The following is an 18,466-nucleotide window of genomic DNA, read 5'->3' on the forward strand; positions in this document are numbered from 1 at the left end:
GGGTGTGGGGGGGGGGGGGGGGGGGGGGGGGGGGGCAGAGAGGAGAGAGGAGAGAGGAGAGAGGAGAGAGGAGGAGGAGGAGGAGGAAGAGAGAAAAATACAGGACCTGGGCATCAAGAGAGAATACTGCATTTCTGTCTCACACACACACGCACGCACGCACGCACGCACGCACGCACGCACGCACGCACGCACGCACGCACGCACGCACACACACACACACACACACACACACACACACACACACACACACACACACACACACAGATGAAGTGGATCATGAGGCTCAGAAACACACGCCCACAACAGCAGCATCACTGTGCTGCACCACAGAGAGAGACCAGCCTGTGTTCTCATCTCTGACTCTCTCTCTCTCTCTCTCTCTCTCTCCCTTGGTGTTGGTCTGCCTTGTTCGGTGTCATACACACACACACGTAATCTCTCTCTCTCTCTCTCCCTCTCACACACACACACATAGGCAGACACGTGCTGCGGGGAAGATCTGAGTGCTGGGTCGCTGAGCATTCAGATCCCCTCCCCTTCTTCTTCCTCCTTCTCCCTCTCTCTCTCTCTCTTTCACTCTCCCTGTTCACCTTGTCTGTTCCAGCTGTATGGTTTATCGTTGCGTCAGAGCCAAAGGGAGCCAGCGAGAAGCATGCCAGGGGAGAGCACGCACAGATCTGTCCCCATCCACAAGCATCCAGAGCATGGAGCCGAGGAGACAGGGCTCCCTGGACCAGGTAAGATCTTTGGAGGGAGAAAGGAGTCTGTGGTAATCTAGCTGATCATTGCAGGAGACGGAGACTAGAGCAGTTGTTGAGGACTTTTCAGAAGAAGGAGGAAGCACAGGGAAGCAGAAAGAAGTAGAATATCTCATGTGAAGGACATCGAGTTCATAGCTTGGCCATTGCTGTCGGTTTGTTGACATGTGCAGTCTGAGTAAGCTGTGATTCAGCTGCATGTTTTGCCTCCTCACTAAACTGTATGTTGACTGCTCTACCAGGTCCCGGCTATTATCATCCCTCCCAAAGCTTCTACCACCCATACACATCAACTCTCAGCTCGTCTCTTTATAGTCCTCCTTGAAAAATTCAGAACATATTTCTTTAAAGATGCTTTCTGATTTCTAATGGCTTTGTCTGAACCCCCCCCCCTGCCGAAACCTGGCCTCCTCACCCTGGCGCCTCCTCCCACTAACCCCATCTTCATCTGCATCCACATCTCTACATCAGTTTGTGGGCTGTAAGAGCCGAGCAGCGTGGAGTGGCTCCTCCCTTCCCCCAGCCTGAGCAGGAACATGACACAGCAGCATGGGAGAGAGCACTGTAACACAGAAACACAAAGGCAAAGGCTTTATCATCCTGCTGCAATCCGTTATTGCTCATATTTGTCCCGGTTAATTAAACTGTGCCGAAATGTGAAATCAGTGACCTGCCACAAAGGGAGCGTGGAAGAGGCTTTAAAGAAAGTTCATTGCCATACATTTGTACTGACAGATATTTATATTTGAAATAAATGTGCTTGTTTAGATTGTGGTTGTGAAAATGAGGGAAGACAATACAATGGAGAGTATTACCGGACTGTGGCGTCTCTTTATCATGGATCAAACTGAACAGTAGCTGAAGCGCTTGCTCCCCTTGGGGTTGGCAATCCAGCGCTGCAGCCTCTGTGACGCAGCTCCAGTCTGCTAAACTGCGGCCTGTTCCCCACACAGCGAGGCGGCTGCTCAGTTCACTGCAAAGCAAAACAGAAATTATGTTGTTTCTACTGGAATGATTACAATTCCTGCTGCACAGAGGCAACGCAGTGCTGTATATATATATTCATTTCCACAATTTTCTTTCATCCAGACATGTTTTAATTATTGTTTTATATGCTTATGGCCACTGAAGCCGAGTGTACATGGAATTATAGCGAATGCATGCAGATCTCTGACGAGTGCCAGGTTTCAGTCTCCGAGGCATGACTCAGCACACACGCACACACACGCACGCGCACGCACGCACACGCACGCACACACACACACACACACACACGCACGCACACACACACACACACACACACACACACACACACACACACACACACACACACACACACACACACACACACACACACACACACACACACACACACACACACACACACACACACACACACACACACACACACACACCTAGAGCGTCTTGTTGAAACAGTGGTCAGGCAGCATTTCTGCTGAATGCAGATGCCTCAATCGGTCACCACCCCAAGCAGGGCAAGACAGAAGTGAGGGAGGAGAGGGAGACCTGAGGAGGATGTAGAGAAGAAAGGGGGACATGGGAAGAAAACAAACAGGTGATTTTCATGTCCTGCTTTATCAAATCCATGTGGTACGGCTCATCTCAAAGTCAATGTTCAAGAGCGATTCAAAGGGATTCAAGGAAGGATCTAGTAGAAAGAAACTGATTTGGTTGGGCACATGGTGTGTGTGTGTGTGTGTGTGTGTGTGTGTGTGTGTGTGTGTGTGTGTGTGTGTGTGTGTGTGTGTGTGTGCGTGTGTGTGTGTGTGTGTGTGTGTGTGTGTGTGTGTGTGTGTGTGTGTGTGTGTGTGTGTGTGTGTGTAATGACCAATCAGCGTGCAGACTGAGGTCACAGTGGCAGTGGTAGCCCAGTTAACAGAGCACATACAGGTTCCGTTCTGCAGTGAAAGAAGCTCACAGCACATCTTGTTGGCACAATTATGTGAATGCAAAGTTTTAATGTCACAGTCACCAATCGACATATAAAGTCGTCTTTCATCTGATGTTCTGCGTCTTTTTTTTCATTTCATGCTCATGTGCAAAGACTTACTCCAATTTCTCCTGACCTAATTTCGTTCATTCATTCTGACATTTCACATGAATGATTTCAAGATGACTGACCACAGTTGATAACACGGAAAATAATATGGACTAAAAAGACAAGTGTGTAGAGAACATTGTAAGTGCCCCCGGCAAATTGAATCAGGTCCATAAAGAAAGAGACAGACAAGCCCAGGGAGCCCGAGTGTTTTCCCATTTGTGGATCTCTTATTATGTTTTTGACTCTAAATTTAATAAAAGAAAGAATTTTCAGCCTTCGTGCCTCCTCGTAACAATTTGCAGTGTCAGAGGAATCTGCACAGTTGAGATGTGTTTGTTTAAATTAGTAGCTGACATTTTGGTGACATTTCTGAAGCTCCCACTGTGTCTGGGATGACAAGAGTCAAGTTCAATTATGAAGATATAATATTTGTTACTCTACAATAAAGGAGCCACCTCATGTCAAGAATTTTATTTATCTGTTAATTGAACAATATTCAAATCTAACATAAATCTCATGGACTATCATTTGTTGTTTTGTTATTTTACTATATCTTAATCCTACTCTATCTTGCTATTTCAGACATGACCAGACACCCATCGACTGACTCCACCCCAAGTGACAGTGGCTCCTCACCGAGTGACAGTGGCTCAAGCCCCTCCCCGAGTACGCCACAGAAGCGACTCCCAGTATGCACTTCTCCATTCGGGCCACGGCTATTTCATGTGACGCCAAGCTCCTCTGGTTCTCAAAGACCTCAGCCTGAGGGCTCTGATTATCGCAACCACAACACAAAAAGATTGTCCGGAAAGCTGGGTGGTCATGGGCCGTGTGGCCGCCATGTCCCCATCAAAATGGAGAGAATCAAGGTGTGTGTGTGTGCAGACTCACAGTATATTGTGATTTACGTTTCCAAGTTGACAGCAGATATGCTAGCTGTTTTAGTGCTGTACTGATATGGAATTGTTTTACACGTATGATGTATTATTTCCAGGTCCTGACTGGTTCTGAGGTGGAGAGTGACTATCAGGAAGAGCAGACCATTGACACCCGGGTTGTGATGGGTCAGGAGACTCTGCTCAAAACCACAGAGGCCCAGAAAGCAAAGCCACTGGAAACGGGCGGTCAGGCTATACCTTTACCTTATTTCCCAAACTTTCTAGGACCTCAGACACAAGCAAAAGAGACTCAGAAAATCAGCAAAGAGGAACGCAAACCCCAAAGTCCTCAAAAACAGCCTGAGGAGCCCGCCATCATCCTCCCATCTCCTTTTCACAACCCACCGCTCCCTTCCTCCTCTTCCTCAGAGTTAGTTACAGCGGGCCACAGTTTGACAGACAAGGAAGAGGGACAAACCCTCTCTCAGGATGAAGTGCCTTCCCTCTCTTTCTCCGAGCTCTCCTGTTCAGTTGCTCTGTCCTTCTCTGAGCCAACATATGTTGTTGACCCACTCCGGGTGGGTGTTCCCTCTGCTCTTGACCCAGACCTTTATTATACTGCCCCGTCTACACCAATCAAGATGGCTTCTCACTCATCTCACCTTAAACATCACTCCTATCCTGGTTCCCCAGCCTGCCCTCTTTCTCCTGTCTCTCCATCTGACAGCGAGGACCTTTGCTCCCCCCTCACTTCTCCTTCTGGTTCTTATATTACAGCAGAGGGAGGCAGCTGGGCCTCTTCTTATACATCCTCCACTTCTCCCTCCACTTCCCCCAATCTGCTCCTCACAGAAGAAAACCCAGAAGCCCCTGCTTGTTTTGTGGGCTCCTTGTCAGAGATAGGAGATGAAGATGGAGAGGAAAAGGGCAGAGCGAGTGCAGAGCGGGAGGAGGAAAGAGCAGGGAATTACTGCTTGTACCATCCTGAGGACTTTGCTATGACTTCACGGATTGGAATAACTGATTCAGTGATCGTAGAGGAGGAAGAAGTTCGAAAAGGGGCAGAGATCAGTATTTCTAGGGAAAGTTGTCGTCCTTTCTGGGTGACAGAGGATCGGTCCCCTCTTAGGAGCAGTTGTAGCAGTGACTCCCAGGAGGATGGAGGAGAGTCTGAAAGTTCTCTCTGTCCACTAGAAGAAGCCGCCCCAGGGAGAAATGAGTATCCTGGACCTATGGAGACAGGCCTGAGACTGCAGCTAAAAGCTTGCATATCAGAAGAACATTATGGACAGAGCAATGCTCACCAAGATCTTCTCTCGACAACATTGACTCCTGACTCCGAGAGCATAACAATGGGTCCATCTGGCCTTCGCCCTGAGTCAAATGTCCTCCCTCTGGATGCCTTCTGTTCTGGTGCCTTTGATAGGCTTGGCCCAAGTTCTTTCATACTTTCCCAAGCAGCTTGTGCTGATGACGTACCAGAGGAGGAAAGAATGATCCCTGCTTCCCTCATTTCCTTTCCTCTCCACACCAGCCTCATCTTTAAGGCTGATTCAATGGAAATCACCCTCTTTCCCACGGAGGATGAAAATGACATAGTTCAAGACAGTCATGAAGGAAAAGATGTAGATGCATATGCAGCCGGAGAAGAGGAGGCAGATGTAGAAGATGATGATGATGATGATGATGATGATGAAGATGATGATGATGATTATGATTATGATGAGGATGAGGATGATGGAGATGAGGATGGTCATGAAGATGGAGAAATAAATGCCAATGGTGGGGCTGACAGTGTTGAACAGGAGAAAAATAAAAAAGATGAGGAAACTGAGGAGCACAATGAGGCAGGTCAGGAAGGCAAAGTAGAGGTGAAAGTTGTAGAAGAAGTGGAAGCGCAGAAAGAGGATGATGATGATGACGATGATGACGACGATGATGATGATGATGACGAATGTGATAGCAAAGCTGTAGATGATGCCACAGATGAAGACAGTTCAGCATCGTTCCTTCCTTCACTTTCAGAAACATCTATTAAGGAGGGGTTGGATGAATCTTTCTGTTTCCAAGATGATACTGATGACTCCTTAGATTCTGCATCATACAATGGGGAGGAAGACGAACGTTTATACAGCACTGAGAGGCATGCACAATCTCTAGAACCAACCGCGGAAAACGGATATGCTCTGAATGAAGTCACGTCAGGACCCGAACAGGAGTCAACCCTTGGTACAGCAACTGAACCTTTGCACACACAACTCAACATGGACGAACAAGCAACATGTCTTTCTGAAGCCGTTGCTGAACACCCCAAAAGCAACAATGTGGAACACGAACCTCAAGATGAACCTAAAAATCAGGAATCTCAATCAGGCTGTGAAGTAGAATCCACCAGTGAAACAAGTCGCACAAACTTTGTGCAAGCAGCCCAAGACGAACCAGCGGATCAGGATCAGGAGAAACTGTCCAGTCCAGCACAGGGAACATCTTGTCAACCAGAGTCTCAAGGCAACCTGCACAAATATCGAGATGGAAGTGAGACAATAGATCAGGGTCCTTGTCTTAACACTCCCGAAGAGCCCAAGAAAAGTCTTTATGTTGCCTCTCCCACTACACCTGCAATCATTCCCGCTTCACTCGATTCTGATGCCGAGCCTCACACGCTTCCTTTCTTTGACCCTTCTGTACAGGATACAGCTGACCCAGACAGCTCGCTCCCCTTACAAGAAGTGTCAGAGGAAACCCGCCTGTGCTGTGGTTACTCAGGAGATGAGCCCAGAAAAGAGCTTGAAAGGGACTCGTACAAATTGCTCATAAAGCCACGTCATTACCAGTCTGAAAGTCAAAGGACTGTAGGAGCAAGTAGAGTAGCATTATCAAAGGCTTTTTCAGCTAAATACGATGGGCAAATTGGGGCAGAGTCAAGCTTTCACACCGATATAGTGCTTGAACAGAAGAGTGGGAATGATTCAGTTGAGTGTCGAATCACTGAGTCCGGTCCCTCTGTAAAAATATTCACTGCTACAAATGACTTGAATAAAGGTGTTCTTCTTCTGTCTTGCCCTAAAGATCCTAGTCCCAACCTCAGTAACATCCCCATTTCTGCCTCCCCGGAAGTGATTTCAGAACTTTCTGACAATCTGGTCTTAACCTCTGAGCAATGTCCTGTCGACTCTGCCCAGGAGAACCTGAGGGAAAACACCCTGAGTACTGATGAGGGGGTGCTGGGAGTCGTCGGATCCCCGCACTCTCCGCTCGCCATTTCACCAAAAAGGGAAAACTCTGAAACAGAGACGAGCAGGGACATGGGCCCGATAGCTGGGGCATGGTGTGACACCAGGATGGGACTGGGCTTCGGTCTAGGATTAGGTTCAGCATCTGAATGTGGCGTGTGGGGAGCAGGGGAATCTCTCTCATTGTCGATGGGGAAGAGATACAACTTAGAAGCAGAGAGCCTCCTCATATGTGATGCGGAGGGCCAGAGCTCACAGACAGCTATGGTTCCCAGTGACGAGTGCAAAAACTATGATAATGTTGTGAGTTCTATTTTTGATGAAGCAGATGACAACAGTCAGCATGGAAAGAAGGACCAAATAACTGATGATGATTTGGTCGTAGGGGGAGCTTGTGAGTCCAATTTGGCCAGTTGGAAGTCTATTGAGGAGATTTCAGAAGCAGGAGGAGGAGAGGATGGAAGTTCCCGATTTCCAGAGGATGATGTTAGTAATCTGAATCCAGACAATGAATTAGAAAACACTGACGCACAGACACAAGATGCTTGGAATACTTCTAACAATAACAATGACTCTACTTTTAACTCCTTGGAAGTAAGCTTGTATGGAAGTCTGAATGCTCTGTCAGAGGAAGTCAGACACCAGAGCGTGAGCGTCAGCGTTAGAGAGTCCGTGTCCAATATTCCACTTGAAGAGATGCCAACTCAAGTTTCAGATGATAAACGACAGGAACCAACAGAGAGCTCTGCAAACCAAACATCAGAAACAAAGCAAACACCGTTCTCTGAGGATGGTATCTGTGGCATCTCGGCTGAAACTGAAACAAATGAAGGCCTTGATTCACCAGATAAAGAGTCAAAACGTCATACTAGCATACAATGCCAGCCAGTCAGTCCGGAGAGTAGAATGTTTTCTTTGCTTCAGGGATCCTTTGGATCTTTTACTCCTACATGCAAATTTGATTGCAGCCAACAAAGGAGAGCTTCTGAACACAAAGTCAAAAATGTTTGTCAGTCAGAAACAGTGATGGTGAAGCCTCAGATGGAAGTCCAAAGAAAAAATGAAGTTTGTCATGTATCTGACAGAATTATAAATAAACCAAAGACTAAAGATGCCTTTAGTGGACATCCATGTGTTGAGTGTGACTCAGGGGAAGAGGAGGAGAAAAAAGTGGAGGGAGATGCAAAAAACAGTGGTGAAGAAAAAAATAAGAACAAAAAGGGGAGCAAATCTTTCTCGGCGCAGAAAGAACCAGAGCACTTTGTCTGTCAAACACCTCAGGGGGGATTTTGCACAGATGCTCCAACTCCTACCAAGAAAGGGAGGAGAGGAAAGCAGAACAAACAAAGGGCATCTCAGACGGGCAGCCATGCTGACTCCAACCTTGAAATTATTGACGATCCAAAGAAACCCTCTTGTCCATTAAAAGCCACAGGAGATGGATGGCCGAAGGGAATCGCTAACAGCTCTACAATTGAGACAGTCCACAATGCAAACAACAACTCTCAACAAAGAACATCTGCAACAGACCAAGTTGATAGTGCTTTACTGATGCAGAAAGCTGTCAATTCTTGCCCTGATGTCAAAAGTCTTTGTCATGGACATAACAGCTCTGCTGTGTATACCGCAGACAACCTCAATGTTGTGAACGTGATGGACCAAGACTTACAACAGGAAGAAGAAGTGCTCGATAACAGACCTCTATCTGTTAGTCACAGAGGAATCACAGTGGACATTAATGACAACAACATTAACGACACATCTCCCCACAACAACATGGAATACTCACTGAAACCCCATTCCTCCACAGCATCTCCTATTTCTTCTTCCTCGTCATCCTCCTCTCTACCTTGTGCCTCAACAGAGCCAGAAAATGATCTTCCTACACCTGTGCAGGAATCCCAACCTGTTCTCTCAGCCCAACAGCAATCCTCACTATCCCCATGCCACACCAACCCCGCCCTTTTCTCCATCTCCTCTAAGACCCAGCCAGCTGCTCGTTCTGGATACCCCAACAGCTTCATTCAAGAGTTGACCGATGTCCTGTCCACATCATCTACGTCGACCACAAGTGTCTCTTCACCCTCATTTTCCACTGCCATGCCATTAAACTTGTTCCAGGCTGACCGGAGGTCTTCGTCACCTGGATCAGGGACTCAAGAGTCTCGTCCCCAAAGCCAATCACACTCACAGATTCAGACGAATGTCGGAATCCTTCCTCAGAAGCAAATCAAACAAGGTCCCACGTGGAGTCCCCAAGGCAGGTGCAGAGGTAAATGAACAATAATTGTTATATTGATAACACAACCCAATATACACTGACAAATTCTATATTCACTCTGTTATAACTTGGTTAATGGAATTGCATTTGAAAAGAACACTGCTACTATTTCACCCTGATCTGCTTGATTATGAGTTTTAAGAAGAATATGAACTTCCTGATGTGTGAATGATGATGTATGTATGTTCTGTAAGGTCCATGCTTGGCTGAAGAAGAGACTGACAGTGAAGACGATTGTGCACCACCTAGACATGGTCAGCGGTCCCAACCCAGAGGAAGTAGGAATGGATCATTTCACAGTGTCTGTGATGCCACCACTCAACAGGAAACCCAGCCTTTCTCGTCCCCTCATCTCTCTGACAGACACTCAGGCTGTCCAATCAGTCACAGCCACAGCATCTCAGAAGAGATTGATCTATCCTTCAAAAACAACTGTGAGTTCCTTTTTTAAACCCACTACGGATAATCTAAATTACCTTAATTCCATTAGTCTTTGTTGAACTACCCCCATTTTTCTCTTTCTGCCTTTTGTTTATTCAAACCTTTTGTTTAATAATCTATAGTAACCCTAACCTTTGTTTTCCATAGGCTAATTTGATTCCTTAGAACATTTCATGATGGTACAACGTCATAAAATGGATACAACGGAGTCAGAAGTGCCTTTGTTATTTTCAGTTCCCATCAAAATATTGACATGGGCTTCTTTCACATGCATGCCCTCATATAGGTTCCATACTGGCTTCCTGTAACGAGTCTGAGAGTGAAGGCTCAGTGCCTGAGTTAGAAGAGCCAGAGCCAATGAGACCCTCCCAGCCACAGGTGAGTCGGTTCACAAGCTTCATTTTTCTCTTTACAATAAATCTCACTTTTTGATGCATGTTGAATGTAATGTATTATCACAACCTCTGTGCCCATGTCTCCATGATACAGTGATTTCATTGTGAGAGTCTTCTTAAATGCTTTTACAGTTGAAAAAACCCCAAACAAAAATCAATTAAAACATATACAAAAGCAGCGCTCTTTATATTTCATGTTTGGCAGTGAGCTGCTATTTCTTTGTGCTTTTCATCACAATATCAACAATGAGATTCAAGGCTCTGTGGCTATTTCTTTTTTGTGATTGAGCTGTGGTGGCTGTTGTCTTAGTTCACAGTTTTTACCAACTTTTTGGAAACTGCTGTTCTAAATGATAAAAACAAAAGCAAAGTGTTTTTTTCCAAGCTCGACAAAGAAAAACAAAACAGAAAACAACATCCATCCTTAGCTAGTATTTTATGAGATGAAAAGGAACCAAGGTCATCCATCCATCCATCCATCCATCCATCCATCCATCCATCCATCCATCCATCCATTGTTAAAAATAGCTCACTGATTTGCTTTCTTCCTTACAGTCAATTTCCTCTGCAGATGAAGGATTGAACAGACCAAAACAGAGCCGCAGTGAGAAAAAGGCACGCAAGGTCAGGTCAAAGATACAAAAATATATAACTAATTATACAATTAAATTGAGGACTTTCTAATAATAGTTCGGTATAATTTCAGTGTTGAGGTTTTGCTGATTCTCTGTTGCTGTTTCTGTATGTAGGCCATGTCTAAACTGGGTCTGAAGCCAGTCCACGGTGTGACCAGAATCACTATCAGGAAGTCCAAGAGTATCCTGTTTGTCATCAGCAGACCTGATGTATTCAAAAGTCCTGCGTCAGATATCTATATTGTATTTGGAGAAGCAAAGGTGAATCTCTTTGTTGGCCTTTCATTTAATTGTCAGTGCATGTCCATAATATCCTCTTACTCAATTCCCCTCTTCTCTTTTTCACTCCTCAGATCGAAGACCTGTCTCAGCAGGCTCACAAAGCAGCTGCTGAAAAATTCAAGGTGCCTGTGACTTCCTCCCCGTTAACCCCACCGGTCCCACCCAGCCTCACTATCAAGGAGGAGAGTGAAGAGGAGGAGGAAGAGGTGCTCAAAGTCTCTACTGTTGTTTTTGAATATGTATGCACTACTTGAGCTGTCAGTGCTTTTAATTGCCTGTTTCTTTTTTTCTTCTTCTTTCCATCCATCAGCTGGACGAAGGAGGTCTGGAGCAGAGAGACATCGAGTTGGTGATGGCTCAGGCCAACGTGTCACGAGCCAAGGCTATCCGTGCACTGAAACACAACAAGAATGACATTGTGAATGCTATCATGGTAAGGAAGGAGGGGGAGAAAGAGAAAGAGAGGGGTGGAGGGAGGGAGGGAGGGAAACAGGACAGATGGTGAACAAAAATAATGAGTCATAGTCGACAAGCAGGAAGTGGGAGAAAAAGCAGAGGACAAATGACAAGTAGAGGTTCTCCCCAGTAACTGAGTAACCTCTGCAGTCCTGTAGGTCATCGGTGCCGGTACATCGCCACTAGGTGGCAGCAGCTACCAACCCTGAGGTTACTGCAGGAGTTTTCAAGTGACGCAGATTCATTTCTTTTCATGATTTGGTTGTAAAACCTCATGAACCGTGATTTAACAACAGCGGCACAGCTCAAACTCTAAGACATCAAATACATTTACTCCTTTTTTCAAATCATCTGTACTGAGTGGAAAGAAACAGGTTCAACTTTAGTGGAGGAATTGCTTTTGTTAGAATGTGAATATTATTTGTGATGATGAATTGTACAATTCCGTTTCAATCGTCTGTTCTAAATCCTTTCTTTTAATTTTCCTCTTACTTTTCTGCACCTCTTTCTCATAGGAACTGACCATGTGAGTGATGATGACGATGTAACATCCCACGACTCCCCTTCTCCAGCCTAAAAAGCCTAAATACTACCGACTCTTCTGTATCGCTGCTAATCTATGTTGCCCCCCCCCCCCCACCCCACTCCCAATATCTGCTAAATAAAGTCTGTTCTGATGTCAGCTCTGATTGCCTCATGGAAGTGATTTTTGTACTGAAAATAGATGGATACAAACTCTGCAGACATTCTAACTTCATTCAGCTATGTCAGTGATGCCCTTGTGGGGTGGCAGAGATCACAGTGGAGTTAATACTTTGCACTCTCCGGTTCTCAAAATGAGATTAGCACATTTTAAAGAATACTCTGATAAAATACTTTCTGTAAAAGAAAAGTAAAATGACATTTTTTAATACTAATAAGTGTGATTTTTCATGGTTAAACGGTAAACTTTCAGAAATGAGAATTTTATATGTAGTGCATCATTATATTTTGTAGCATGTTGGTCATGTGCAGGTAAATTGTTCCATTTTTGTTTGAGCTGCTTGCATGTTCTCCCACAGACCAAAGACACACACATGATGAGGTTAAATGGTGATGCTACAAAGGGGTTAATGTGTGTGGTAGTGACCGACATCTGCCGACGGCCATCACCAGAAGTGATCAGCCTGCAACCTTAGGTTGGATGAAGCAATCATAGATGATACATGGTTGTGCGATGCCACAGAATGTCAGACAGAATGTTTTACATTTATTGTACAAAACCATTTGCAATATAATACATAGACACAGGACTGCAGTCTTGGACAATTAAAAAAAAGCAATAAAGATACGGTACGAAGCATCTCAAGCCTTCACATGTTATTCACACAAAACCAAACCATTGTGAAACTATAGGTAGTACTTCAATGTGTGAAACTATACAAAAGAAATTGGTGTTAATGATTCAAATACTGTCACAGGTAATGAAAGCAACTATCCAAAGGGATAGTATAGATTTTCACAAACCAAACATTTTTTTTTGTTAGCAATATTAAAGTAGCATTAAAAAAAAAAAAAACACTTCCTTTTTCTTGTATGGCTCTCTCCTAGGCAGGAATTGTTGCTCTCCTGAGTATTCCTCAATGCAGTTCAGACAGTCTACTTCTCCCTAAAACCAAAATAAATGCCTCTGGGCCCCGAGTCAAGCCAAGGCATCAACGCCGCCTTAGGAGCTGGTGAGAGGTTGGAGGACATTGTTCTCAAAGTGTCCCTGGTTAGTAATATTCCCAGCTGGAAAGTATCTGGCCACCACAAAGGAAGACCCGTCGGATGCTGTGGCCTTTCCAACACCCAGCTGTTTGGTGCTCTTCCACACCATTGCTGTGAAGTGACCTGTGGGACGAACAGAAAAAGAAATGATAAACTGAAAGCATGAAGAAGACATCTAACAGCAGGGAGATGGGGTAGAAGTAAGGAATTAAAAAAAAACAACTCTGTTAGGACTTGGTTGAAACTAAGTACACATCTTTGTAAGTTCTTCTAAACATTTACAGACATGGGAATTTTAATACCTCTCCTGGTACTTTGTACATCGTATCCTCTTCTGTAACTATCTGGGAACTTTGAATGAGTCATTGTAAATCACTACGATGACCTACAAGTGATCTGCATCGTTTGTGATAAAGCAAATCCCCATAGTACACACAAACTGAGGCTATGGGAAAACATCTGAAGAAATGAATGCAGACCGACAGGCTTAGGAGTGATACAGAAGATTATGATTCCCTGTCAGTTTCCCCAGTCACCGAGTCAGACAGTCACACGTTGGCTGAAATGTGACCTCAGTACAAGAATAACATGCCTGAGAAAGTGTCCCACAGAGAGAAAGAGAAACTGATGGCAACCGACAGCGATAGGCTGTAAGCAACAGATGAGATTAAAATGAGACGCGCACGCACACACACACAGACGTTTGTGATACTTACCCGTGCCAGAGGAGAATCCTGGACGATTGAAATTGTACTGTTTCACTTCATCATACCAGCGGTCTGCCACATCCTTCCCTGCACGAGCGCCGGACAGAAAAGCAACTTAAAGGACAGTCAAATCAGTCACAGGTCATCCATATTAATCAGACTAATAGCGATGTAAAGAGACAGCATCCTTGAGTTACAAATCCCCTTCGGGCCCATGTTGTTTACAGCACTGCACTTTGTGTCACCCGCTGCTGCAGTGTAGATGTTTTATGAATCACATTGGCCCGGGCTGACATATTTCTGCGGTGAGTCATGGTATCTGAAGTGAGAGGGGAAAAATAGGTCCCAGCTCCTAATTTGCAGGCGCTGAGAGTTGGGATCAAGCATTTTATTCCAGACTTAAAGTAGACTAAACTATTGCACAGAGGAATGGGTCTTATTAGATTTTCCATCTTCTCTTTATCACAAAGACACTCATCCATAGAGACGGCCACATTGGAAGGATCACATGCATACAGACAAGCTGAGACAGACACCATCTGTCATTAAAAAGCTTACTTGCAGTACTTTTTCACTATGTGTGTATGTCCTTTGAGTACCTGTCTGGTCATAGGAGGCCCACGCCAGGTTCTCTCCAAAGCTCCCTCTGCTGGACTCAACGCTGTGTTTCAGGATCCGTGTGCTGGCCAGACTTTCAGCATAACTGTGGAAAGAGAAAGTTCAGCCTGTTGGTTGCTGGCTTGTGTTTTCTTTTTTTCCTCACTTTTACATTGTGCATCCTGCTACATATGCAAAACATCAATTATCCTCCGAAGTGGCGAATCGGGTGCAATTGGCTGGGGAGCATTTTACCTCCTGTTGTTCGAATACATCTTCCTCTCTGATGAATTATATTTATTTGCAGTGGGGGTAATCCAGCCCCAGTAATAAAAATAACAACAACACAATGACACAAAAAGGGCTTTCAATTTTAGTGTCTGATTTAAATGAGTGATTGTGTGTCCATAGGGAGCCATGTGTGTAGATGTGTGTAAGTATAGAATACCAAGAGAAGTTAGGTTAAAAAAATGTAACCGATGAGTTAATATGAAAAAGGCGTTATAGTGTTCAGAAACATATTAAATATTATGTCGGTATATAGAAGAAGTAGTAAGTTGTTCTTCTTACCAGTACTTTTCAAACATGATTACTGTGAATGTGTGTATAAGTGAATTTATATACACTACAGCTGCATTGATGTGGGTGCAATATATGTAAAATGTGTTCACCTCTATAATGTTGATTATATATGTATATATGTAAAAGGTGCTATGATATAAATGTATGAAATAAAGGATTTCAAATTCTTTGCGAACAGTTCATCATGTAGCACCTTTCAGCATGAAAATGTATTTTATTTATTGATTTATGTAACTCCAAAAATAGAGTGATAATACTAAATTCACTTTATTGGCAAACCAGGGACTGACTGGCCATTTGGAGTACAGGGACACTTCTGGACAAGCTGATGTTTGAAATAAAAAAAACAAAAAACAAGATGATCTGATCGTATTCATTGGGGCATCATCAGCATCCTGCAACGCGCCCTCCACACAGTCACATATCAAACTGATGTAAACAAAGAAAACTAGTCGATATTTGCGTTCATCTCAGACAAGTTAAAGGTTCATAATTTGGTATAATTTTATTGATTTCTGAGAAAAAAGCAGGGTTTCTACATTTTCATGCTTAATGGTTTTCTAAATGTACAGAATTTTGTTATGAAAGGCTGAGTGACCTCCTGTGTGACATCGGACCTCTGATTGGCCAAAACATAACAGTGAAGCCAAACACTGGTCAGGAGGAACATCAGAATCAGAGCGTTGGGCAGTTTCTTCTGCTCTAGATCATTGAAAGTGTGTTAATCGTGTATTTTATCTTAACATGTGCATATCGAATTTTGACAATTTCAGCACGGTCAGACTCTAGTTTCTCGCTGTGATTTTGTCCTCGTGGTTCCCAAGTTGTGAACCACTTTTCCAGAAACCAATTTATCAGTAACCTACTTGTGAATAAATTCAAGAGAAAGTAGGCAGATTACGCTCAGAGCAGGTCATCAGTTCATAACCTGTTCTTATCTTTTCTATTTGAAAAACCCTTGAAAAGAAAAAGGAGTGAATGAAACAGTGCGATTTCGCTGACTTAATACTTAGAGTCCTCCACTATTGTCATTTTGTTTTCCATTTTTAAAGGAAAAAACAAACTTGTTCATTTTCTAATTATTGTTCTGTTTTCTTTATATTTGTATACAATTTTTGGCTGGTTTCTGTAAATATTTATAATACTCTACTGCTGAAACCGTGGTGAGTACCTTTAAAAGCAAGTCTACCAAGAGAGAGAGGCAGACATGAATCTCAGCATGTTCCACATGTAGATTCTAAACACAACAGCACTGACTGAATGTGAGAGATATTAATGTCCATAGTGTAGATTTTTAGCATTAAAATTGCGGTTTCTTGTTTAAAAAAAATGATCAGTAAGAGCATTTCACAATCAGCCTTCCTGAATTAAATGATTTACAAGCATGAATGGATAAACAACTTCTCAGCCATTACTGTGCTTCAGCTGCTTCTCTATTCAATTATGTTTATGACACATAAAGCTTTTGGTTTTGTTGCTTTGCATCATCAAACATACTTAAGTAAATGGAATGAAAGGGTAGTATGCAGGAGAGCTTCCTCTCTGTTGTTTTTCACACAATACTGAACCGGTTTATGCAATTAATTTCCACAGCTTCCCTCATTATAATAGTTTGAAATGAAGCTTCTTCCAAAATATAATTTGAAAGAAATGATTATGTGGCCGCAATTAGTGGTAAATAAATTGTCAACATAAAATGTGAGCACAACAAAAGCAAGCCGAACACCTGAGAGCTCATGTTACATTCAGTGGTGATTGGATTTGACAGACCGAGCTGCGACTGTCACTGTTATCCAGGGCGGTCTGACAATGACTGCCATGTGTAGTCCTTGCTAATTAGGTTTCTAATTTGATCTGTGTTGTGCATTAACCCACCGGGCAGCCTCTCTGCTCAGCTTGCTGCTCAGCTTCAGCGGAGGGGCCTGGTGCTTCTTCCTGTACTCGTTATGGCAGTGCAGCACCTCCTCAGCAAACTGCTTGGAGGCTGAGGGACGAGAGGCAGCAGCAGAGTTAGACGGCGTCTTGACAAAAGACACGTAATGAAGCAACACGGGGACTGACACACACGGCTGCAGAAAAAACAACCTACAGTCTGACTGACCTCAGAGAGCGAGTGCTGAATTGGTGACAGATGATGGAGCAGAAAACGTCATCCACAACACCCCCACCCTACCCTGCCCTACCCCCCTCCCCCCCGCCTGCCTGCCTGGTGCCTATCACTCACTGGCCTTTTCATAAGTCTCACAATCTCTCAAGTGCTCACACAATAGGCACATTCACATAGTTACACAGAAACAATAGATGCTGCCAGCATCCATCTAGCATGCATCTCAGTGGAGACAACACAATACATAGAAGAGAAGAAGCACATAGCATTAGAATTCATGACAATGTGATAGATAACACCTATCTAATTTAAGATAGCAATGCTGACAATAAAGGAAGCCATGAGTCATGTGTGCAGACGCATTTGTGAGAGCAAAGATCCAACTCGCACAACAATCAAAGTTAAACTCCACAGGGTGCAGTATCCACTTACCTGATTTTCCCATGGTGCTGACACAGGAAGCCTTCAGTGAGATCAGTAACAAGCTTTGCACAGAGTGAAAGCAGCTTCTGCTCTCTCTTATTTTCTCTCTCTTTCAGTCTCTCCTTCTTGTTGCAGTTTGCAAGTCTGGGGTTCTGAATCAGCTCTTCATATGTTTATCCTCTCTCATCTCACCCTAAATACAAAGATTTTTCACAAAGTTCCCCCTCAGCTATTCATCCGGATATAATTTCTGTTGCACAACATGCTTCCTCCTTGAGTTTTGCTTCACTTCATTTGACGAAACCTGCCGCCTGATTCTCCTGCAGCCTCACGCCCTGCCCTCTGCTCGCCCTGCCTCTATCTTTATGGCCCAGAGAAGCTCACACCCACAGCTGCCTGTGCATTCCTCCAAATGAAAGAGGAATCCCTTCACCCACTGCTGACATCATCTTTATGAGACACATCTCCATATATGGTTCCAACGTTCTGGTTTCTGCTGGTTTCTAGCCGAGAAAGAAAACTCTAGTGTATGTGAATGAGACTGTGGTTTTTCCTCTTTTTTTACATACCGGTCTTCTGCTGCATTGAACTAAAGTTTATAAGCTGATGTCTCTTTCACTTTCAATCTTTAAGTAGACTCAATCTGACACTAGACTATTTGAAGTGCTTTACAAAAAATACATCTGAATAAAAGAATGAAGGATGCATTGGACATCATTAAAAACAACAGGCCACACAAGCTGCTTTCACTTTGATCAATAACGTCTGGTTTGGTACATTTCTCTTAATCCGCCCACCTGAAAAAGAATGACTCTTGAACCTCCCTCCTGCATGAAAGACAAGATGAAGAACATGAATGATTGAACAATTTACCTGT

General features: G+C 44.0%; 2 protein-coding genes across 2 annotated transcripts; one reads left to right on the forward strand and one right to left on the reverse strand.

Moving 5' to 3' along the window:
- The first annotated feature begins 630 nt into the window (after window positions 1-630).
- On the forward strand, window positions 631-12,761 carry nacad (NAC alpha domain containing). The gene is made up of 10 exons (XM_080470999.1): window positions 631-740; window positions 3,406-3,692; window positions 3,818-9,206; window positions 9,410-9,649; window positions 9,943-10,034; window positions 10,607-10,675; window positions 10,801-10,947; window positions 11,040-11,174; window positions 11,279-11,401; window positions 11,940-12,761. The coding sequence occupies exons 1-10, from the start codon at window positions 656-658 to the stop codon at window positions 11,952-11,954; spliced, it is 6,582 nt and encodes a 2,193-aa protein (XP_080327125.1). The 5' UTR covers window positions 631-655; the 3' UTR covers window positions 11,955-12,761.
- glipr2l (GLI pathogenesis-related 2, like) lies at window positions 12,661-18,010 on the reverse strand. Its single transcript, XM_080471000.1, has 5 exons — window positions 17,599-18,010; window positions 16,935-17,043; window positions 14,480-14,583; window positions 13,890-13,967; window positions 12,661-13,296 (listed from the first exon to the last, which is right to left on the reverse strand). The coding sequence occupies exons 1-5, from the start codon at window positions 17,609-17,611 to the stop codon at window positions 13,130-13,132; spliced, it is 471 nt and encodes a 156-aa protein (XP_080327126.1). The 5' UTR covers window positions 17,612-18,010; the 3' UTR covers window positions 12,661-13,129.
- Between the last annotated feature and the right edge of the window lie 456 nt (window positions 18,011-18,466).

The sequence above is a fragment of the Lipophrys pholis genome (assembly GCF_963383615.2).
Source record: "Lipophrys pholis genome assembly, chromosome: 9".
Lineage (NCBI taxonomy): Eukaryota > Metazoa > Chordata > Actinopteri > Blenniiformes > Blenniidae > Lipophrys > Lipophrys pholis.